At 41.7% G+C, this 24,322-nt stretch overlaps 1 protein-coding gene across 1 annotated transcript in view; it reads left to right on the top strand.

The window, feature by feature from the left end:
• The window catches only part of SH3BGRL2 (SH3 domain binding glutamate rich protein like 2), a gene marked incomplete at both ends in the record, with an annotated part of 55,995 nt that overhangs the window by 18,180 nt on the left and 13,493 nt on the right, over positions 1 to 24,322 (top strand). Inside the window, one exon of the mRNA XM_080700014.1 lies at positions 19,876 to 20,061. Coding sequence (XP_080556140.1) covers positions 19,876 to 20,061 — 186 coding nt within the window. The remainder of the gene's footprint in view (positions 1 to 19,875; positions 20,062 to 24,322) is intronic.

Genomic DNA, 24,322 nt, shown 5'->3' with positions numbered 1-24,322 from the left:
GCAGACTTCAGAACCTTCAAGTGGAATGAAGCAGGAGAAAAGCCATTGGGCCATTGGCCATTCAGAGTCCATCCTGCAGGCAGGGCCTGCCCTTGAGCATCCTCGCCCACACTTCTCATGAGACAGGTGAAGTCTTGAAGGCCCTCGGAGGCAGTCACAGGGAGGAGGGATGGTGGCCTCCTGAAGGCGGAACTGAGGAGTTCCAGAAGCACCGACTGGGGCTGTGGGTGGAGTGCAGCAGCCGCTGTGACACCTAATGACCTTAGGCACCGCATCAGAGGGCAGGCATGGGCGATTCTTAGTCCACAGTAAATTAAACCAGGCTTGGTAAATTTGGATTTGATGGGCTGTACTCAACAAAGCAGGAACAAATGTGGCACATTTTAGAAAGGCTTCTAAACTGAAAATAGTTTAAAGTAAAATGCAACAATAAATTTGTGTTTATAAGCTTCAGTTTTATAGGAAACCTCCATTTCTAGTTCCAGGAGAAAGTAGCTCGTTTGCTCCTAACCCTGCCCCCAACACTGCAACTCCTCTGCCTTCCATTATCCCTCCTGTCCACATTCTGTGATAGTACCTGTAGACTTTCTTTTCTCCTTATCTGCGGAGCTGTTAATTTTGAGTTCCTCCTCTATATATTTCTCATGCTGTGCTGTCCACTGTGGCTTTGCGGCTCTCCTCATGCACCTTCTCCCTCCCTTTGGGCTGGCTTGCCCTGTGGGCCTACCTCTGTTGATGCCAGTTTCAGACTGAACTCTCTCTTGTTGGCAAGCCCAGTGACTGCTCAGCATCAGCACGGAGGCCTTGTTTGTCAGCTGTGTTCCTTTATTTCCTAGGGAAATGTCCAGCACATCACAAGGTCTTGTAAACACCTGGTGGGTAACCATCACTTAATAATATGTTGTTTAAAAAACAACATCTTTATTTAAAAAAATTTATCAAACCAGGCTTGGTGGGGCACACTTGTAATCCCAGTACTTGGGAGGCTGAGACAGAAAGATCACAGGTTCATAGCCAGCCTCCGCTACTTAGTGAGGCCCTCTGTAAGTTAGGGAGACCCTGTTTCAAAATTAAGAATAAAAATATAGGGTTGGGGTATAGCTCAGAGATAGAATGATCCTGGGTTCAACCTCCAGCTCTGTAAAAAAAAAAAAAAAAAGACTTAATTAGGCACAGTGGCACCTGCCTGTAATCCCAGTACTTATAAGGCCGAGACAGGAGCATAATAGGTTCATGGCCAGTCTCAGTACCTTAGCCCTCTGCAATTTAATGAGACCCTGTTTCAAAATAAATAAAATAAAATATGGCTGGAGGTGTAGCTCACAGGTAGAATACCCCTGGTTTTAATCCCCAGTACCATAAAATAAATAAATAGCTTTTTTCTTTCTGTGGGCTCCTTTTCATTGATTATCACTCTCTTAATTTTAGTTGTTAATTTTAATTTCTCCACTTTTTGTTTTGAGGGGTGGAACGGAGAATTATTTGGCTGATAATACAGAGAAGTTTGAGGTTGGGACTAGAATTTGGAAGCACTCTCAAGTCAGGTTATATTATCTGGATTGCTGGAATGAGGTCATCTGTGAGAAGGGCAAGTGCCTGTGGGGATTTGAGGAAGACATGAATGCTCCCGGTGCTTTCATACAGGGCGGTGTTCAGCTGCAACTTTAGGGGACAAGACACCCCAGCATCACAACGTTGCCCAAGAAGGGAGGCTAAAGCTGATGATGTGGCCACCCTGAGATGGGAGACGGGAGACGGGAGATGGAAGGCGGGTCTGTAGAATGCAGGTCTTAGGTGTATCAGTTCATGCCTGCTATAGAAATGTCAACTAATTATATTATATGGTTATACATAACATAAAATGTAATTTTGAAAATGATCTCCCAGCATTTGGAGGCCGAGACAGGAGGATCATGGTTTGTGGATAGCTTCAGCTACTTAGGCCCTTTGCAACTCAGTGAGACCTGTTTTTTAAAATAATAATAATAATAATAATAATAATAATAATAATAAATAGGGCTGGGGGTGTGGCTCAGAGGTAAAATGCCTCTGGGTTCCATCTCCAGTATCGCAAAAAAAAAAGAAAACAAAAGAAAAGAAAATGATCTGCTTTTCTCTAAATTATATTTTAAATGTAAACGGAAGTAGTTAAGTCACATCTTGCGTCACTTCTCACGCAGCAGAGGATTGACTGATACAGAGATGTGAACAACATATTCCAAAACACTGTTGCAGAATGGCACCTCCGGACAGTGGTAAAGGCACGGCCTTTGGCTGAGGTCCTGTTATTCACATCCATGGAAAATACTGTGCTCAGCAGGATTTCCTCCCTACTGCAGGGATTTTGACTATTATAGCAAGTTTTGCTGGAACAGCTTTTCTACAAAGTATCCTCTAATTAACAGGAAGCACATGTATGGGAGTCATATATAATTTTCAGAGAGAATCTTGCCAAATAGTGGCATTGCAAATTCATATTTTATGCTTCACTGACTTTTTCTTTTAAGAAGTAAACATGTAATCTTGACAGAAAATGTAAAAACAGTAAAATCCAACCACCCACATCGTCCATCCCATGTTTCTGCTAATGTTTTATTATGGCTTCATATCACTAAGTGGTGTTTTTTTATTTTTTATTTTATTTTTATTTTATTTTATTTTATTTTTTTGGTGGTACTGGGGTTCCTGGAAGTCCTTCTACCTCCAGGCTACACTCCCAGACCTATTTTTACATTTTTATTTGGAAACAGGGTCTCCTAAGCCAGTGCGCGCTGCTGGCTTCGAATCTGCGCGATCCTCCTGTCTCTGCCTCCCAAGCGCGGGGATTACAAGCATGCGCCACCACGCCCGGCTTACAGTGGTGTTTTTTAAAATGAAGATTAAAACTAGTTTGTTAATCCATCTGTTGATGGAGGAACTAGTTAGAGCCATTACATTGCATCAAACAGGTGGGGAGGAGCCGGTGAGCTGCTGGAGCACCATGGCAGCTAGCTCCTCTACAGCCACACTGATGAGAGACCCACTCCAGACCAGATGGGGTGCTGACGTTTCCATCCTCCTTCAGAGGAATTAATAGCGTGACTGTTGCTTGTTTTTACTTTTTGGTACTGAGGATCAAACCCAGTGTTGCTTTACCATTTAGGAACATCCCGAACCCTTTTATTTTTTAATTTTGAGACAGGGTTTTGCCAAGTAGCTAGGTTGGACTGGATCTTGGGATCTTCCTGCCTCAGCCTCCCACGTAGCCAGCATTGTAGGCATGTGCCTCTACTCCAGCTGGAGCAGTTATTGAAGAGGGCTGGGCAGTATCGCATTATATGCTGAGTTTGTGGAGACTGTGATTGCATAGGAGTTTGGTGAAGGAAGTGTTCTGCCAGGGCACAAGTCAGAATCTCAGCTTGGCTTGTTCTTTTGAGCTAGATAATTCTTGTGGGGGGCTAGCCTGTGCATTTTAGTGTTTGGTAGCATCCCTTGTTTCTGCCTGCTATGTAACTGTTGTGACAATAAAAAATGTCTGTAGATGATGCCAGATGTATCCTGAGAGGGCCGAATCACCCCCAGTTGAGAGTTACTGGGGTGTGGATTTGGGACTGAGCCATGGGGAGTAAGTACATCTTGGATAGGAAGGGTTGGCAGTGTGGAGGTTCTATTAGTTGAAAAGAATCACTCAATCACTAGAAGAATGTCTGGGGCAGGGCAAGTCAAAGTGGTACATGGACAAAATTTTCTAACTATGGCAACTGTGGGTAATAGCTTAGAAACTTTTATAGCTTCCTTACAGGGTAATTTTGTTTATTAGCTATAATAATGAAAACTATAGATTTCTGTTTTGTGTTTGTTATTTCATTTTTCTGGGCTTTAATTCTTATTTTATAAAAGTATCATTCTGTGCTCTATTGGGATAGTAAAGCAAGAACAACACCAACCTGTCTTTTGTCACTGAGGCTTTGAGAGAGGCTGTGACCAGACTGATCGTCTGGGACAAGGTGGGGAAATATGATGGGCTTGGTGTGACCCAGAGGAGTGTACAGGCTCTGTGCTTCCTGAGATTTTTCAAAGGCCTGATACGTGTTGGGCCCGATATTTAATAAGTATTTGCAGGATGAATAAATGTGTGGAAAACCTTCAAGCAGAGAATGGCCCGGGGTAAGGAAGAAGCATCCTCTGGCTGCTTTGGGGTTGTGAGTGATTGTTAGAAGGATGAGTTCATGTTAGACAGTCTGTCTGTGTTTCAGTGGCTTGGCTATGTCCATTAGACACATCTTCTAATTACCTACCTCTGAACCATAATTCTGAACTGACAGTTGCTGATTGAAAGCTGTAATTTATGCATTTTAGACCTTACCTGTGGAATTATATGTGTCTTTGCCTCTTAGGATGGTAAACACTTTAATAAAAGTTATCTTGGCACAAGGTAACTTTTGTGATTATTTGTTGATGCTTTTAGCTATCCTTGAAACAAAGGACAGTACATTTTGGTACATTTGCATTTTCTTTGAGTAGAAAATGGTGTGTGTCCTGGGCATTGTTTCGGTGGCGGGGTCTGTGCAGCTCTACTCATCTGGCTCAGAATAAGCGGTGATGTGAGTTGTGAAAGCAGATTGCTTAGTGTAGCCATGGGCCCATAGCTTCTTTAGACCTCTTTGTGGAGGTTGAGTTTGCTGAGATTGTCTCCTGTCCTCCCTTTATTCTTTGTTTCTTCCTTTCCAGAATCATGATCTGGGCATCAGCAATTCCATAGCCACTGTTTCTGCAACTTCATCATTTGCTGAGGCAGTGTGCAAGTGACCTTAAAATTAAAGAGGGATAACATATATTCCCTGCTCTCCCAAAATTCAAAATGACTTTCCTAGACAAGAGCCAGCTGCTTAGACAATAGCAAAACGAATACAGCTAGCATATTCTTGAGCAGTGTAGGGGAAGGACGTGAAGAAATTATGGCCTTGGATGGTGTTACATGAGATATGGGCTCTAAGTTGGGCTTGTAGTGAGAGCAGAACTTAAACACTGAGAAGAAAGGAGGGCACTTGAGGCAAGAGGAATGGAGGAGACCAAAGAATCCAGGGGTCAGTCGCTGTGGTGAAGAAGTAAACCTAGGGAAAGGAGAGGTGGGGGAGATCACGTGGAAAGTCAGTTGGAACCAAATTGTGATGAGCCTCAAGCGCCCAGAGTTTGTCTTCTTGTTGTAGTCTAAGAAGCTAGACAAGTGATATGTGAATGAAGTTTTAGGATACTCATGGGTGTAGAACCTATCAGAAAAAAGATGGCGTAGAGCACTATTGAGAGGAGCTTAAGAAAGAGTGGGCCTGAAACCAAAGAAGATCTAGAGAGCATCCTGTTGGCCAAGATACCGGGATGACTGAGGCAGGTAGCTCCTCGGGGTGTTGCACAGTTCCCGCAGCAGCGAGAGCACAAGTCCTAAGTGCTTGGCAGGATCCTGCTTACATCATCAGGTTTGTGGATGCCCCGCTGCCCGTGTATTCACAAGCCTGAGTAAGCAGGTACAGGGGCAGAGCCTCCATCTCTTGGTGGGCAGGGCTATGGTGTCTCATTATCATGGTGCAGGTGAGCGGAGGGGGAGAACTTGTGGACTTTTTTTTTTTTTTTTAACTTATCACAGTGTGTGAAGGAAGAGCTATTTTTTGTCACTAATCTTCAAAATTAAAAAAAAAATGCTTCAGGCCAGGTGTGGTGGTGCACGCTTATAAGAAGCTGAGTCATGAAGATTGTGGTTCGCAGACAGCCTCAGCTACTTAGTGAGGTCCTTTGCAACTCAGTAAGACCCTGTTTCAAAATAAAGAATAAAAAGTAGGACTGGGGTGTAGTTCGGAGGTAGAATGCTCCTGGGTTCCATCCCCAGTACCGCGCCCAAAATAAATAAATAAATAAAGCTGGGGTCTTGGAGGTAGAATGGCCCTGGATTCCATCCTCAGTACCGCAAAAAAGTAAATAAATAAATAAATAAATAAATAAAGCTTCAAATCAGTTGCTGCTTATTTTCAAACACAGTTGTTAAGAAGTACTTTGGCTTAAAATTCTATTTTTTTCCATTTTATTTGTGAAATGTGCTTGTACTTAGTGAAGGCAACCTTTTCTTTTGAAAATAAAAGTAAAGATATTATATTTGTTGCGGTATGATCACATAGTCATGTATTTTTTCTTTTTTCTTTTTTTCACTAAAAATGAAGTGAATTTCCAGTCTTTCCAGTAAACAGATGGAATTTGTGTGGGATTTTGTTTGACAGCATGTCCACTGTGGCACGGGTTCGGAATGTTTTTGTTTGCCGTTTTTGTTGTTGTTCCTATTCTGTTTTAGTTCCTGTTCTGTTTTCTTTCCGTATGGCTCTGTACTCTATGGGTGAGCGTCGATGGTGAACCCCTGGTGTGGCCCAGAGTCATCATTCCAGCCGTTCGCTGTTCTGTAGGGTCCACTGAGCCCGAGGTGAGCTGTATCAGATGTACAGTGAGTTTCTCTTCTAGGCTCTATCATTCTTGTATTCTCCCTATGAGCTTCAAAAGGGCCAGCAGATAGGCCTTGATATGTACTTCTTTGTTTTCCTCTTGACAAACTTTGATGCACACCTGAACAAGCAGGGGAAAGGACCAGGTGGGGACAGAGGTGTCATCAGCCTGCTTAGCGGCGGTGATGTTCAAGTTCCCCTTTTACCTGCATTGCTTCTCCGTAAGATTCTCTTATGGCTTTCCCTAGGGATTCATCTGGACACTCCTGTCTCACCTGGTTTATATCCTAGCAGGAGACATACCATCTAATGAGCCTGTTACTTAATTGAAAGTGTAGTGAACATTACAAAGAGGGCCTTAAGAACACAGTGAAGATGTGTGCAAAGAACAGACCTTACCTGACCCGGGTCTTTTTGGCAGGGAATACGTACTTGAAAGGGGGCAGTGAGGCTGAGGCTCACTGTGAAAAGACTGAGGGAGAGTGGACAGAAAGACATTTCATGGGCTTTTGACCACTTTATGTAAAGTTCTGATGCAGGACGTTCAGGAGAGCAAATCAGTGAAGGGAGACCTGGGTAGTGTTTTTAGAACAGGGGGCTTTTGATCTGTGTGAATCACTTGGGAACTTGTGAGAAAGGTGCATTCTGGGCTTTTAAAAGCAGTTTTATTGAGATGCAGTTAACATCCTGTACACTTCACCCATTTAAAGTAGACAATTCAGTGGCTTTCTGGCTTTCAGGATATTTGCAGAGCCATCAATCTTAATCCTGTGATGTCCAGCCCTCTTTTGGAACATTTTTATCACCCCACAATAATATCTCACAGTCAACCCTTAGCCATCACCCCAGGCCTCTTACTCTCCAGACTCTAGCCCCAAGCAGCCCCCAGTCAGTCTGTCTATAGATACCTATTCTAAAATCTTCTATCAATGGAGTCAAACGATTCGTGGTCCATTATGACTGGCTTCTTTCACTGGGCATACCACGTCCAAAGTTCATTCATTCTGCAGCATTTATCAGTATTTCATTTTTATGGCCAAATAATATTTCTTCATTTAAAACTATGAAATGCAAATTTTTGAGTCCTATCCTAATCTTACCGAATCAGAAACTCTTGGGGGGGGGTGCTCCCCCTTCTATAATCTGTTTCATTAAGCCCTCCAAGTGACCCAGATTCACCTAGGGGTCAAGAGATACTGCGGCCAATGGAGAGGGCCGCAAGCTGGAGAGGTAGGTGGTTCTTATCCTACTGGCCCTTGGCGCAGTGACCTTCACCTAACTGGGGACCGCCATGAGGACATCTGTTAACTCCCTTTCACATGGCTGAACTCTCTTGTTCTCCCTCTTCTACTTTATCATTTTAACTTGACTGTTTCTTTTCTCAGTTCCTGTGCACGACAGAGATGAGAAAGCTCAAAAAGGTCACTCTTGTGATTATACACAGATGAACAGTGCCTGTTTGTTCTGGGGTTTGGCTAGTATAGACAGGGTATTTGAATTCCCTTCTAATGACAGGTCTTGGGTAAGGTGGTTAGAGCCACACACAAGAAGCCCCTTTTCTGCCCCATCTCTTCCAGTTAGCTTTGGCCTGCTGCACAGGCTGGCAAAGGAGTGTGGCTGCTTAGCATACGCCTGGGTAGAAAGTCAAACCTCACAGCATATATTCTGCTAGGGAGCACCGAGCTCATGCATGCTCCTGTTTGAAGGGAAACTCGTATGCAAGTGTAGCTCCCCGAGGGTAGGTCCCCTGGCACCATGAGTCAAAGGATGATGCCCACCCTGCTCTACACTGCCCGTGTCAGTGCTGCCAAACCCGACGGGTATGTGTGTGCAGACAAGTGTGCAAAGCTTCCATTTATGTTGATTGTTTCTCTAACAGTGGTAAGGTTTCGACTGGTAGGCAGTACTGCTCCATGCTAAATGGTCAAGAAAGTGGTAGTGTTATTGATAACAGAAACAGAAGTTTGGGGGAAAGAGGCAGATTGAGAGGTTGACACCAAGGATTTTGGTTGTCTTTGGCCTTCTGTTTTACCAGTGAAATTTGAGGTGATGATGGGACATGTAAAGCATAAATTTCCAGAAAGACATTGAAACTGTGGAAGTGGCCCTTGTGAAGGAGACCAATTTCAAGGAGCAGATTTTAGGTAAACTACCACCAAGGTGACAGCTGAAATCGTGGGAGTATGTGATGTCAAGGACAAAAGTGTTAGCATAAATGGAAAACAGACTCTGAAAGATTTTTGAAGTGTGATCATGTCTCCATTTGACCAGATGCAACTGTATGTGGGCACTGACATCTTTTCTGCCTCTAAATTTATTACCATGTCACATTTATATTAACCCATAGAAAATATAGTAGTTATAGTAGACTTCTACATTTATTCTGAAACTGGTTAATTTTCTAGAACTTTCTTTTTATTTTGGTAATTATTGTAGATGTGCTAGAATGTTTACAAGCAAAGAATATCAGACCTTAAGGTACATTTTTAGAAGATATAGTGGGACGTATTTTCCTGTATTTTTGCTGGTCTTATAAAATAGGAATTTAAAACTGGCCCTTTAACAGCCGGGCGTGGTGGTGCAAGTTTGTAATCCTAGTACTTGGGAGGCTGAGACAGGAGGATCTCACAGGTTCAAAGCCAGCCTTAGCTACTTAGTGAGGCTCTTGGCAACTTAGTGAGACCCTGTTTCCAAATAAAGTATAAAATAGGTCTGGGAGTATAGCCCAGAGGTAGAAAAGCCCCTGGGTTCCACTCTCAGTTCTACACACACAAAAGTAAAAAACAAAAAACCTGACTTTTATTTTATTTATTTATTTTGGTGGTACTGGGGATGGAACTCTGGGGCATTGTACCTTCAAGCTATACCTCCAGCCCTATTTTTTAGTCTTTTTTTTTCCTTTTTTCTTTTGAAACGGTCTCACTGAGTTGCAAAGGGCCTCACTAAGTAGCTGAGGCTGTTGGCCAGCCATGATCCTCAGGTCTCCGCCTCCCAATTACTGGGATTACAAGCGTGCACCACCATGCCTGGCTTTGTCTAATACTTTTATTGGTATGTTGTAATTATACATCATAGTCTACTTTGTCGCATCATACATGCACACAGCACTTGGTGTGTTTCCCTCTGCGCCCCACACTGCTCCCGCCCTCATTGCGTATGTTACTGTGATTGGTGGTGATACCTTCATGTATGGAACACACTGTTAGTCAGCTTTCTGTCACTGTGATAAAATACATGAGAAAAACAACTTAAAAAAGGAAAGGTTTCTTTGACCTCATGGTTTCAGAGGTTTAAGCCTATGGCCACTTGGCTCTGTTGATTCTCAGCTTATGGTGAGGCAGAGCAAGGGAAGGGAGCGTGTGGTTGAGCAAAGCTACTCACCATATGTCGGCTGGGGTGGGGGGAGAGAGGAGGAGGAGGAGGAGAGGCAGCTGGCGGGACGAGATCTGCCCCTCAGAGGCAAACCCTCAGTGACCACCTCTTCCAGACAGGCCGCCCTTTTAAAGTTTCACCACCTCCTAATAGCACCACCCGCTGGGGCCCAAGCTGAAAACCACGTATCATCTCATGTGTTTGCACACTTACGTCTCTCCTGGTTCCCACAGTTCTCTAGGGTACTGTTCCACAAAGATTTTTCCATCCCATATGCCAGTAATAAGAAAAATTATTTGAGCACATACTGCTATGCCAATGAAATAGGTTCATTATAAAATGTGCTCAAAATAGTAATTAAGTGATGGGTTACAGTTGAAACAATAATCTTTAATTTTATTTCTTAATGATAATCCATTTCTTTTTTTCTCTCACCAAACTTTTTTTTAGTGAGAACAATGTGAGCTAATGATGGGTATTATAATTTCAAAGTTTGCTTTTAACAATTGTCATTGATGAAAAAGATAATTCACAAAAATACCTACATGCAAAATGAAGGATTCATATCATTAAGATTCAGCAACAGTAGTAATCATTGCCTGGTCCCATTTGTTAGTCATTTAAAGGTTATTACAATTTTGGTATTTAAAATTATATTATCCTTCTTGATGTTGTTATTCTAGGAAATAACTTTAAGATGTTACATTTTTATGCTAAAAATTCACTGACATTTTCCATTTGAAAGACTTAGGAGATTAGAAAAATCTATGTCTAGGTATTCATGGTGACAACTTTTATAGATGACAGCTAAAATGACAATATCATTTCTTGTGGTACTGGGAATGGAACCCAGAGACATTCTACCTCCGAGCTATACTCCAAGCCCTATTTTTTAGCCTTTTGAAACAGGGTCTCACTGAGTTGTGAAGGGCCTCACTAAGTAGCTGAGGCTGTCCGTGAACCGCAATCCTCTGGTCCCTGCCTCCTGAACGCTGAAATTACAAGTGTGCACCACTCCGTCTGGCCCCAAACACTTCTTAAAATTCACTTTGTAAAATAACTTACCATGAGCTAAAAGGTGATATTTGATATCATCTGTATCCTGTAGGACAAATCAAGTAGATGGGGTAACTTGCCTAGTACTTTCTGCCATTTGCATCCTCTTTATGGCAGATAATGGCAAGTGAGTCAGAGGCCAGGCATAGTGGCACATGCTGGTAATCCCAGCATTCGGGAAGCTGAGAGGATAGCGGTTCGCAGACAGCCTCGGCTACTTAAGCCCTTCGCAACTCAGTGAGACCTTGTTTCAAAGAATAAAGGATAAAAATACGGCTGGGAGTGTAGCTCAGAGGTAGAATGCCGCATCCCCAGTAACCGCCCCCCCAAAAGAAAGCATTTGCCATGAAACCAAATATCTTTGAGGGACCTATTCAGTTGCTGTAGAGTTGTTGAGGTCTTTAACAAAAGAAAGAGCCTCCAACCTGGTCTCCCCTTTTTACTTACAAGAGTTACCTTCAGGCCCTGTACCTCCCCTATTCCAGGCCAGCCCCTCCTTTGCAAATGTGTTCACATTATAAGAATATCTGTCTTCTGTTTCTTCTGCTTGCCTTTTTCCCATCAGGTTACATGAAAGGCCCTGGTCAGCATTACATGTACCTTCAGTTAGAAAAAAAGGAAGCTGAATGTTTGAAGTGTAAGTGTAGGTGAAATAAAAACCTATTACATCAAATGCCTAAAGCCTTTGAAAATGACTAGAAGTCACTTCTTATTTTTGCCAAAGGCCACATCTCAAGCAAAGAAAGAAAAGCTGTTTGGATTAACAATTCAGCAAAAATCTATTACTGCTGAACTCTTTTGTTATTTTATTCTCCATTAGGCCTATTTTTTTTAAAGGCACTGGGTTCAATTCACAGATTTGGAAACTGAGGCTGAGATCAAAGCTAAGAAATTTCCTTTTAGATTATCCAACTGACAGGATTCTGCCTAAAACTAACTCCAAAGTACATGTGGTTCCCCCACACCCCAGTTTTTCTCCCTGTCTTCTAATTTGTGCCTTATTTGTCTATAATTATGCCTCCTTTTCCATGATTGCTCATATTCAATCTCAAATTGATTCCGTGTCCTCATTTACTGGTGTGTCCACAGGTCCCAGGTGCTGCTGTGCACACTCAGAATTCAAACAGGATGAGACATGTCTGGAAGCCTGTGGAAGGAATCGGCAGGGGCTGCTTAATTATTTAATTTAACTGGCAGCCTCCTGGGAACCAGCTAATCCTATGAGAGAGAGCAGAGGCATGCATGTTTACTTAGAGGTCATTGCTGCAGAGTAGAGGGGTCAGCCTGCGTCAAGTACAACGAAATTTATTTAGCCTGTCTTCTGATGTGCTCCCTGGGGACACCAGGGGCCAGGAGACTGCCAGTGAAAGTTTCAAGCATTCTTCACAAAGATTTCCATGGGTCACTGAGCGTCCATGCTTTGCCAGCAAACTGCAGCCCAGCTCAGCCAACTTACTGCCCAGAGGCCTGTGGGCGTGGGTCCTTAGGACTTGGATACAGGCCTTAGGGTCCTCAGTAGATCCTAGAGCTGAAAAGATAAAGGTTTATCTATGTAGTGGTCAAGAAGGCTGCTTCAAAGCACATCTGCAGAGCTTGCTTCTGAGCTTCTGGGGACATTTGGGAAAATAGTTAAAGATAATAGAGTCCTAAGAGTCTAGAGAAATACCAACATTTTGCTTGATTCTGATTTGCCATTAATTTGCAAATGTGTCAGCAATTTAACAAAACTATGTGAACAAAACAAAACATGAAATGTTCTTGCAATTTTTTATAAGTTAACTGACAATAGAATTTAAACGTGCAATCACAACTTTTTTCCTCAAGTCTTTGTTAGAAGTGCAGTGTCTTCTTATTCTGGGTCTAGAGATCTTTCCAAATTATTTTGGCTATTTATAGTTAGATATAATATCCTAGACATGCTACTTCTTAAATTCATGCAGTTTGGGGATTAAGAAATAACTGGTGTTTGGTCCACAGTCCTATTGGGCTAAATATCAGTTACATTAGCTCCTAAATTAAATTCCCAAGTCTGTTTGAGTAGCTTCTCTTGAACCAACTCTAGAAATCCCCGAGACACCTTTAATCATCCATTCAGTTAATATTTATTGAGAACCACCTGAGTATGCCAGCCCCTATACTCTCAGACTGGCATCACAGAGAAAGAGGGAAGAAAAAAAGTGAAGAAGACACATAAATAAACTCTTAATAAATTTCGGCAATCCAACACACACATGGCGGTCAGAGAGCTCAGACCCCAGGCTGAGAGAATGAGCTCTGACCTGAGTTGACCGCTGCCCTTCTAGCTGGGAAGGTTTGGTGTACTCATTAACAAATGTGCACAGAGTGTCTGCTGTGCGCCAGGCACCACTGGTGATAAAGCAGTGGGCAGAAAGGACAAGATCCTCCACCCTTGGGGAGTTTCTTTTCCAGGAGGGGGAGGTAGATGAACAAATATGTGAAACATGGAGCTGGGCGTGGGAGTGCACACCTGTCATCCCAGTACATGGGAGGCTAAGACAGGAGGGTTTCAGGTTCCAGACCAGCCTCAACAACCTTGCAAGACCATGTTTCAAAATAAAAAGGGTTGAGGTGTGGCTCATAGGTACAATGCTCCTGAGTTCAATCCTTAGTACCCAAAGTAAAAACATGACACATTATATGCTAAGTGCTATGGTGAAAAAGCATTTTCCCTGTCCTTGGGAGGCTCAGAAAGGAGGATTGCAGGTTTGAGGCCAGCCTCAGCAACTTAGTGAATTCCTTAGCAACTTAGCAAGACCATGTTTCAAAGTAAACTTGATGGGGCTGGGCATGTAGCTCAGAGATAGAACCCCCCTGGGTTCAAAAAGGAAAGAAGGAGTGGGTGACTTTGAACTGGAAATTAAGAGCGAAGTTCTGAGATCTAGCCCTGTAGCAAGTGGATAATCTTTTTCTGTACAGGGCAGCTAGTAATTACTTAAGCCTTTGGGGACCATGCACTCTCTGTTACAGATACTCAATTCTGCCATTCTGGCCTAAAGCCACCATACATATGTAAATAAATGGGTGTTGCTGTGTTCCCATATAGCTTTATTTATGGCACTGAAATTTTTATTTTATAATTTTTATGCCATTAAATACTGTTAATATTATTTTTATTTTTTCTCAACTCACTAAAAATATAAGTTTATTTGCAGCTGCAGGCCATACAAATATAGTCAGTAGAGGCTGGATTTGGCCCCAGGATGTGTTTCTCCTACCCCCCTCCCCACTAACCCAGGAGATTCAACAGTATCTCTTTCTTTTAGTTGCTTTGCATGGTATATAATGGCATGTGTTGGAAAATTAATGTGAAATCAGCTTTCAGCCATTTGTAGATGTCATTTCGTTTTAGGTTCTACACCTTGGTTGTTGATTTATCCAGAAAAAATAAAAATCCATCTGTTTATCCAATGACAAATTCTTGAATCACTCATTTACATTTAACTTATGTATTCCAGCTTTTATTTGCAAGCTTTCCTATGAGGCAGTAGCTTTCACTTTAAAACCTCATCCTAGCCGGGCGTGGTGGCCCAGCCTTGTAATCCCCGCGCTTGGGAGGCGGAGACAGGAGGATCGTGCAGGTTTGAAGCCAGCCGCGCTGGCGTAAGAGACCCTGTTTCCGAAAACAAAATAGGTCTGGGAGTGTAGCCCGGAGGTAGAAGGGCTTCCAGGAACCCCAGTACCACCAATAAATAAATAAACCCTTCATCCTAATGCAGTATTTCTGAAGACATTTTAAGTAGCAACTGAGAATCTTATGAGGCGGTATTGCACTCGGGTACAAGCTGTAGGAAACTGGACAAAGAACGACTTGCCTAATACAGGAAAGTTTAGAATAGGCTGTACAAGAAAAGATGGGTGGCAGCCGCAAAATGTCAGCGAGGCCCCAGGCCCCTGCTTTCTGCTTGACCATCAGTAGCATATGGTGTTTGTTTTCACATTTGTGGAATGGTTTCTGCACCTCCAGGCTCCGTGTCTGCAGCAATTTTAAAAGGAAGGAAGGAGAAGGGTGAGGGCAAAGGGGGGGCTTTGTCTTTTAATTCATGAGGCGGAGACTTCCCAGAGATGTCTGCCTTATGTCTTTTTTATTTTTTAGTATAGTTTCATTAGTGCATTGTAATTATACATCATAGCGAGGTTCAGAGTCGTACACACACACACACACACACACACACACACACACACATCTCTGTGTGCTTCCCTCAGGCCCACCCCTCCCCACACATAATAGTGAGGTTGGTAGCGGTGCCTTCATATGTGGGCAGAGCATAATTTCAATTCTCCTTTTCATTAGTTCTTCCTTTTCCCTTCCCCACCCCTCCCCCTGTTGTTGGCCAGAACTGTTTACAGGATCACCTCTAGCTACTGAGACATTTGGGTAAACAAGGTTTTGTAGATGAGAACATTACTCTCCCAAACAGAGCAGACTTCCTTTATTAAGAAAGGGAAATTGGTTTCTGGGTAGAGAGCCAATGTCTGCTGTGCTTCTAAACGGGTCTACATACACACCAACTCATAAGTTCCAGGTACCTTCCATCATGGACAAATTAAAACAGATGAGGCAGCGACTCTTGTCCCACAGTTTACTGCTTTGGCAAGTTCTTCACAGATCTGGAAAATACTGGCTTTCAGGTACATTTCATGTTAAAAAAAAAAAAAGTTGAAGTCCAGGCAGAGTGAAACTTTGCATGGAGGAAATCATTGAGTTCGGTTTATTCCTTGGACCCCGGGATCCGGCCCAGCACATGAGGTGCCCTTGGTGGCTTCCTGGTGCCAGGTGGGAAGCCTTTCTTCCCAGGCCCCACCCAGCAGGCCAGATGGTCGGGTGCAGCCCTGCCAGCCCGGGCTCTGCAGCTCCACCACAGCCACCTCTTGCAGACCTTAGAAGCACCCTGGGGAGAGGGGGTGACATTCATTCCTTCTGATGCTGATGTCCTAACAGCCTTTCTCTTACCTTGTGAATCAGTGATTTGCTGTAGTAGTAGCTAATTTTCTATGGCCTTAGTTTCTTTTTTTTTTTCCTCTTATGCTTTCTTTTAAGTGTCAGGGATCATGGAGGTCAGTTAATCATGAAGTGTGTCCTAAAGTCACACTTCATGTCACCTTGGGGAAACTTGGTTCATGTGAAGCACAGCATCTCTGTGTCATGAGCCACTGCCATCTGGCTGTTCTCTACCTGAAACTAGGATGCTGTCGCTGTCTGCCTCTTTGTCTCCTGGTGTGTGTGTGTGTGTGTGTGTGTGTGTGTGTGTGTGTGTGTGTGTGTCTGTGTGTGTATGTGTACATTGCTTCTATTTAATCTTTCAAATGCTAACACTTTTTTTTGGCGAGTCTGGGGATAGAACCCAGGGGCATTCAACCTCCGAGCTATACCCCTTGCCCTATTTTTTATTCTTTATTTTGAAACAGGGTCTCACTGAGTTGCAAAGGGCCTCACTATGTAGCTGAGGCTGTGCTTGAACCGCCATCCTCCAGTCTTAGCCTCCCAAATGCTGGGATTACAAGCGTGCGCCACTACGCCCAGCTAAATGCTGACACATTTTTAATATTCAAAAAGTTTTACTGCTGGCACGGTGGCCTATGCCTATAATCCCAGTTCTCGGGAGGCTGAGACACAAGGATTGTATGTTCAAGGCTACCCTGAGCAACTGACTTAGAGCCTCAACAACTTAGCAAGATCCGTTTTCAAAATAAAACATAGGAAGGCCTGGGGTATAGCTCATAGGTAGAATGCCCCTGGGTTCAATCCTCAGTACCAAAAATAAATAATAAACAAACAAACAAAAACTCTTCTCCTACTTTGTTCCCTTCCCTCACCAGTTCCTACTTCCCTGGCCTTTAAAAAAAAAAATTCTTATATGACCTTCAAGAGTTTTTTCCTTAATATAAATATAAGCAATTATAAATGTATTTCCAGTTTTCTCCTTTTTTCCTAAATAGCGAGCCTAATCTCTATACAGTTCTCCTTTTTTTTTTTTTTTAACCTACGGATAACATCTTGCAGATCTTTTCAGAGAAGTGTTAACAATACATATAGAGTGCCTCCTTTTTTCTTTATAGGCTGCACAGGGTTTAAGTGATCCCTTTGAAAGGCAGACCCAGCCTGCCTCCGCTGCTTCCCTCATTTCAAGAGGTATTATCACTTAATTTCACTCTTTCTAGTGCTCTGCCAGTCATCACCATTGTTGGTAGGGAACTATCCTTTGCTTTTGGAATAGCATTAGCGCTATGGGTATTTTTGGATTTTAGTATTTTATGATTAATTTTCCACATACCATCTTAAGACACTGGCCAGAAGAAGGGAGGGGCGCTGAGACTCTCCTCAGACACCCCCAGAGGGGGCGTCAATTGGTGTGGCCTCATTGGAAGCAGTTACGATGGTTCCAACAGGAACATGAAAAATGTCTCTGCTGTCTGACACTTGTGTTCATTCGTGGGCTTTGACCTAATGTAGTATTGAAAGATACAGTCAAGATCGACGAATAAAGCTGTTTCTACGGTCTAAATGTTTTGTCTCTCCAAAATTCCTATGTTGGAACTAATTCCCATTGTCTAATGGTATCAGGAACTGGGCTTTTGGAAGGTTGCTAGGTCATGGGGCAGACCCTCACTGATGGTTTTCTGCTTTCCTAAAAGAAGCCACAATGAGCTGGCGTGTGGCAAAAAGATTCCACCTGTGAGTCAGGAAATAGACCTTCGCCAGACACAAATTCTACAGCACCTTGATCTTGGACTTCTCAGCTTCCAGAACTAAAGAGAAAGTTCCGTTGTTTGTAAGCCACACAATCTATGGTATTTCATTATAGTGACCCAAACACACTAAGACAGATGGTCAGTATTGGATGTTTTTTCTAGTAGTAAAAGTGATAAGTACACAAAATACCCCAACAATAAAGTACTAATTCATTATATATATATATATATATATATATATATATAGTGAAATTTTCAGGCAGATACTAAAATTCATGCTTTTGAAAAATGTGTAATATCTGGTGATAGTACTTATGATACATTATTGAGGTGAAAGGGACAAAACACAGTTTTATCAAGTGTGATCTGTGAAAGAAAAGACTGGTTTGCTATGGGGGATTGCAGCAATAGATGTGTGTGTGTGTGTGTGTGTGTGTGTGTGTGTGTGTGTGTTGTCTTTGCTATATTCCAGTAGTGATAATTAGTTTTTAAATAGCCACAGTTTAGTGTAAAGGTAGATGTTATATGTACACACATTATTTGGCAAACCAAGTTTTATTAGGTATCACAAGTTTTTATCACTGTCATGAACATGTAAATATTTGAACATGTAGACCTCTCAGATAGACAGAAACTCTAGACCTGACCCTTGACATTTTGATAGTGGTTGCTTAGTTTGTTTCACGAGAATATGTACTAGTTGTAGGACCTACCTTGATCTCTATAAGTAACCACAGCATGTGTGTGTATATATGTATTTATTTATGTATGTGTTCCTGAGTGTTGAACCCAGAAGAATTCTGCCTCCAAGTTACACCCTCAGACCTATTTTATTTTTTACTATTTTAAAACAAGGCCTAACTAAGTTGCATAAGGCCTAACTAAGTTGTTGAAGCTGGCCACGAACTTGAGATCCTCCTATCTCAGCCTCCCAAGTAATGGGATTACAGGTGTGCACCACCATGCCCAAATATAAGTAATAACTTTGACCTTAATTCACCTCATTTGCAAAAGAGGAACAATAAGATCTACCTTATGGGCTTCTACAGGGGAAATTAAATTGCATGGATAATGCTGTTTGCAAGTGAAGTTTTAAAATAATATAACCACATTTCTGAAATTATATATCAATGAGGGGAAAATTAATAACTTTTTCAGGGATGAGAAATGGCTGCATTCATGAAACTGGGATAATGCATGAATTACTGATTTAAGTTTGTAGTCATGCAGTTATTCTCTCATCTAGAGATGTCCTGTCTGGTTAGCACTTTTTGTCCATACTAACCACACCGTCTTTGCTGGTCATTCATGAACTTCGACCTAGTGACCAAAAGCTTTTGCTTAAGGCATATAACAGATTTTCAACCTGAGAAATGCACATCATTGAGACTTTTTGCAGGGAGTTTCGATGGGTAGAAATAATCAGTGCATGAGAGTTTGTTTTTTAAGGATTTTATTTTTATGACAAGAGGTCTTTCTAGATGCTTGACCTCTCAAAAAAATTCTTTCTCTAAGGCAAACTTTTTTCCTTATATCTTACATGCTGTGTTTATGACGTTAAATGGTGTTGTCTCATCCAGATTAGTTAATACATACCACTAAATTGAGAGGGTAACTCCTGAAAACCTGCGGGTGTGATCACAACAACTCCTCCAGAGCACACCTGACCCCTAGTGACTGAAGAAGGAAAAGAAAAGGGTCAGAGGAATGGAAGGGGTTAAGGAACATTTTACTGTAAGGTGGTATGCGGGGTTTACTCTCACTTTAGAAGTGGAGAACATCTTCCTCTCGTGAATTGATGAAAGGAGTTTTTCATGACAGTGGTTATAGCTGTGGAATATCTGAAAGAAGCTGCTGAGGGGAATAAAAATGTTGCTGATCTCATAAATCAATGAAATGTTGACATCCCAGATGCAGTGTATGTGGCTTTCAAATGGTGTGGGCAGAAGGAGCTTTCATGACTATAAATGTCAACTCCTCGCAGAATGGAAGGTGGGGTGGGGAGTGGTTATGTACCACCGAGAACTAAGTGAATCTCTCACCTCAGTCTGTTCTTTCCCGTCTGAATTGAGTCTCGGCATTCTGGGAAGTCGAGGTAAAGGAATCTCTGTGTTGGGACCTGATTTGTCCTGAGCCGGCTCTCCACTGAGTGCTCAGTGTGGGACACCTCTATAAACACCACTTATTTGTGCGTCAGTTACCTCTGATGATGAGAGATGGAAATATACTTGTTGTTTCAGATGAGCATTACACCTCTTTTGTCTTCTCTCTTTAGATAAAGAAGAAGCAGCAGGATGTGGTTAGATTTCTGGAAGCCAACAAAATAGAGTTTGAGGAGGTGGATATCACAATGTCAGAAGAACAGAGGCAGTGGATGTACAAAAACGTTCCCCCAGAAAAGAAGCCTGCTCAGGGCAACCCTCTGCCACCTCAGATATTTAATGGCGACCGATACTGTGGAGTAAGTGTCTGGATTGTTCTCACACGGCTTCCCTTTCTTGCCCTCACACACGGCCAGCTGGAGTGCAGCTGGGCTTTTATTGTGAAGACTGTGAGCTCCCCACGCAATGCCTCCCGTCAGTCACAGTCACTGTGAGTGTAGTTGTGTAGTTGTATGGAGTGTGGACGGGTGCGAGTGCGGCTGGCGGTCTTCCTGTTCTTGTCTGGTTTGAGGAGGGCATAGAAAGGGAAGCTGTGTGCATGTGATCATTACATTCTAGATCTTGAAGCCTATCTCTTGATTAACACATTTTGGGGGGCAGACTAGAAAAGGCAGTTATTTTTTGCATCTTTATCCCTCTGTGGTTTAAGTAACTATGCTAGATCATTACAAATCAGAGTTCTGTTTTGCAAAAATGATTATTAACCAGAGGGATCACAGTAAACATCTAAAATTCATTAGGTACCTTCCTGGTTTATGTACTATATGAAAAGATGAAGATAATTTTGTCTTAATTATCTACCTACCTTCTTACTCCTTAGGTTAAGAAAAATTTGTTAAGAGACTTATAACGAGTAGGCTAGGGTTTTCCTTTTGCTGTAGCTCCAAGTACTTAAGTCAGTGTTTATTTTGGACTACAGTTCCTTTGAGGATAGCCTGGAGAAGGAGCTGCAATGTCAATGTGCTTGAGACAAAATTACTAGCTGGGTTGCTATGTTGGGGGGGGGTGATGGATAATAGTTTCTAGTGTCTTTCAAGAAAACAGTTCCTCCCCCCAGGTGCATAAGAGACTGAGAAGTTGTAAAGTAAAGCCACAAATAAGTCATGTACAGCTTTCTCCCCTGTAACATTGTGAGGACAATCTTAAGCATGGTACTAGACATAAATTTAAGTCCTGGGCCGGGCATGGCGGCGCACGCTTGTAATCCCCAAGCTTGGAAGGCAGGGAAAGGAGGATCACGCAGGTTCGAAGCCAGCCTCACTGGCTTAAGAGACCCTGTTTCCAAATAAAATATAAATTTGAGTCCTGGTACTTTGTTTTGTTGGCCAGGATATCTTTAAAAATTTACCTCTTTTTATCTTTTGTGTGTGTGTGTGTGTGTGTGTGTGTGTGTGGTACTGAAGATTGAACCCAGGGGCATGCTACCTCCAAACTATACCCACAGCCCTATTTTTTTGTTCTTTATTTTGAAATAAGTTCTAAGTTGCAGAAGGCCTCATTACCTGCGATCCTCCTGTCTCAGCCTCCCAAGTACTGGGATTAAAAGTGTATGCCACCACGCCCAGCTGAAATTTATCTATTTTTAAGCCTCAGTTTTCTCAAGAAAAATAGATAATAAATTTAAATAACTTCTTAGGAGACAATAGTGACTGTTTCACCATCCAGGACACTTGTGGATGTTTTTAAAGCTCTTCTTAAATACATTATTCTATGAAAGTAAAGGTTATCATTTTTATAGAGTTTTAAATATCACAATCTCATTTTTATTGGGGAAGTGTATGATGGCCAAGGCATATACTGTTCATGACCACAAAGGATAGAAAATATACTTTGTGCCTGCAGACCAAAATGAAATAATAATAAAAAATATTTGTAAGCTGTTGAAATAAAGCCATTGAAAATGCGTGTAAGTAGTTGAAAAGAAAGCTATGCATCAAATAGTGCTGGAAAGCTTAAAACAAATATCCAGCACTTTTCTTTCCTTTAGACTTTTCATGTGTAAAAATGTCCTTGTTCTGGTTTTACAGTTTGAAGGGTAGCTTTCAAACTAGAAATCTAGTTTGGAATTTTGATGGTATTGCTTTATTGTCATCTGGTCCCTAGTGCTGCCGCTGAGATGTCTAATGCAGTTTTCCTTCATCTTGTATATGTTTGTGTCAGTTTCTTCTAAGCCAAAATTTAACATCTCTTATTCATTTGTGTATTCTAAAACTTTTTGGTGAATTACTGTTATGTAAACTATTTTGCACTCATTGCTGAGCCCTCAGTGTGCCTTTGTAATCTGAGAAATTGCAGTTGAGTTATTAAATATGTTCTTGTACTATTTTTTTTGAAAACCCTACTTTTCCCCTGTTCTCTTCCTTACGAGTGCCTATTAACTTGGGTATTAGATTTTTACATTAATCTTCTAATATTTTAAACTGTTTTTCTGTTGTCTGCCTCTTTGATAATTGTTCTTTTGTTTTCAGGGGGTTTCTTTAATATACCTATTATTTCTTCATTAAAATTTAATGTAATTTTCCCTCGTTTCTTGCTCTTTTATTTTTTGCCTCTTTAATAATGATGTGATTTTATGATCTGAGTGCAAGATCTTAACTCAGTAAAGATATTAGATGTAATGTCTTTGACATTTTCTTCTTTTACCAGTAAATGTCCCTGTATCATCTGACTTCTTTTTCTTTTTTGGTGCTGAGGATTGAACTCAGGGTCTTGCACATTCCAAGCAAGCACTCTACCACTAAGATATATCCCCAGCCTGATGGGTCTTTTTCCTCAGGTGTGGTAAGCTTTCCTTAGATGTCTAATGATCTTTGTCTTTTGTTCATTTAAGAGTCGAGGCAGCCGGGCGTGGTGGCGCACGCTTGTAATCCCTGCGCTTGGGAGGCTGAGAAAGGAGGATCTCACAGGTTCGAAGCCAGCCTCAGCTATTTAGTGAGGCTTTCAGCAACTTAGTGAGACCCTGTTTCCAAATAAAATATAAAATGGGTCTGGAAGTATAGTCTGGAGGTAGAAAAGCCCCTGGGTTCCACCCCCAGTACCACACACACAAAAAAAGAGTCGACGCAGCCAGGATTCGTGGTGCACGCACACTTGTAATCCTAGTATTAGGAAGATTGAGACAGGAGGGTTGCAGTTTTGAGACCAACATCTACAATTTAGTAAGACCCTCAGCAACTTAGTGAAATCCTGTTTCAAAATAAAAAATCAAAGGACTGGGATCAGTTCAAAGAGAGAATGTTCTGGGATTTAATCCCCAGTACAAAAAAACAACAACATCTAGACTTGAGGCTATAATTGACAGGTATTCGTAGAGATAACATCAGAATTGTAGGATTTTTTTTCTAAATATGAAAAAAAAAACCTCTTGGGATTTTTTAATAGAGACTACATTGACTCTACAATTAAATTGACTATATTGCTAGGAATACTACTGGCAGCTGAACAGTATTGTTTTACCGGGTATGTTGTTGTGTGCCTGTAAGCCCCAAATATTTGGAAGGCTGAAGTGGGAGGATCACTTGAGCCCACAAATTTGAGACCAGCCTGGATAACATAGTGAAAACTCCATCACAGAAACATAAGCAAAAAAATCTCCAAACAATAGTAAGAGTTTCAGTCTATGAACATGGGACATCCACTTCTGTTTTCTTTTATTTCTTTCAGCGTGTTTTGTAGTTTTCAATGTATAAGTCTTTAATCTCCCTGATAAGGTTTATTCCACAATGTTTTATTCTTTTCTATACTGTTATAAATAAAATTATTTTCTTAATTTCCTTTTCCAGTTTCTCATTATTAGGATAAAGAAATACAACTGATTTTTTGTAATGATTTTGTGCCCTGTAGCTTTGCTGAATTTGTTTTTTAGTTCTGCTATTATTATTATTTTAAATTGAGTTGTTTAGAAATGGAAATTCAGTCAAGCTGAATTTGGCTGAGACACACTAACCAATTTGTCAATTAGGCACCAAGGAGAACAGAATGCAGTGGCTGTTCAGATAGGGAAGTTGATGCTGGTTTGGGCAAGGGTGTCAGGAGCGGCTGGAGTGGGGTGGGAAGTTTGGTTAGAGTTAGGTAAAAGACTGTCTTAAAGAAAGGTCAGCTATCTGAAAGACAGATGGCAGACTTTACAGAATGGTTACCTTTTATGTTTTAAGATTATTGGCTTTTTATATATTCCTTTAGATGGTATTTGTAGAATATTAAGTTTGGTTAAGAACTGGACATATAGATAACCAAATCAGGAGACAATAAAGCTGTTGACTAGTTTTGTTTAATAGTGATTTAGGACAAACTATACGTGCCTTTCTACATATTACCTTGGTTAACTGAAGCCTGAAAGTAGGCTACAGTGACAGTTTAAACTCATTTTCAGGAGGAGAAGAAAGGATAAATAACTAGCAGTGGGCTTTATATCATCCATCACCTCTCCTTTCTTTCCCATCAAAGGAGACTTTGAGATGTGTTAGACTCTCCCAGCCACTGGCAGAGGCTCGTGCACTTACCCCACACTGACCCAAGTGTATACAGTGGCAGTTGTTCTCAAGTAGAGTGCTTATGTGA

Source organism: Muscardinus avellanarius (genome assembly GCF_963383645.1).
Source record: "Muscardinus avellanarius genome assembly, chromosome: 8".
NCBI classification, from domain to species: Eukaryota; Metazoa; Chordata; class Mammalia; order Rodentia; family Gliridae; genus Muscardinus; species Muscardinus avellanarius.
This window is presented reverse-complemented; position numbering and strand designations above follow the sequence as displayed.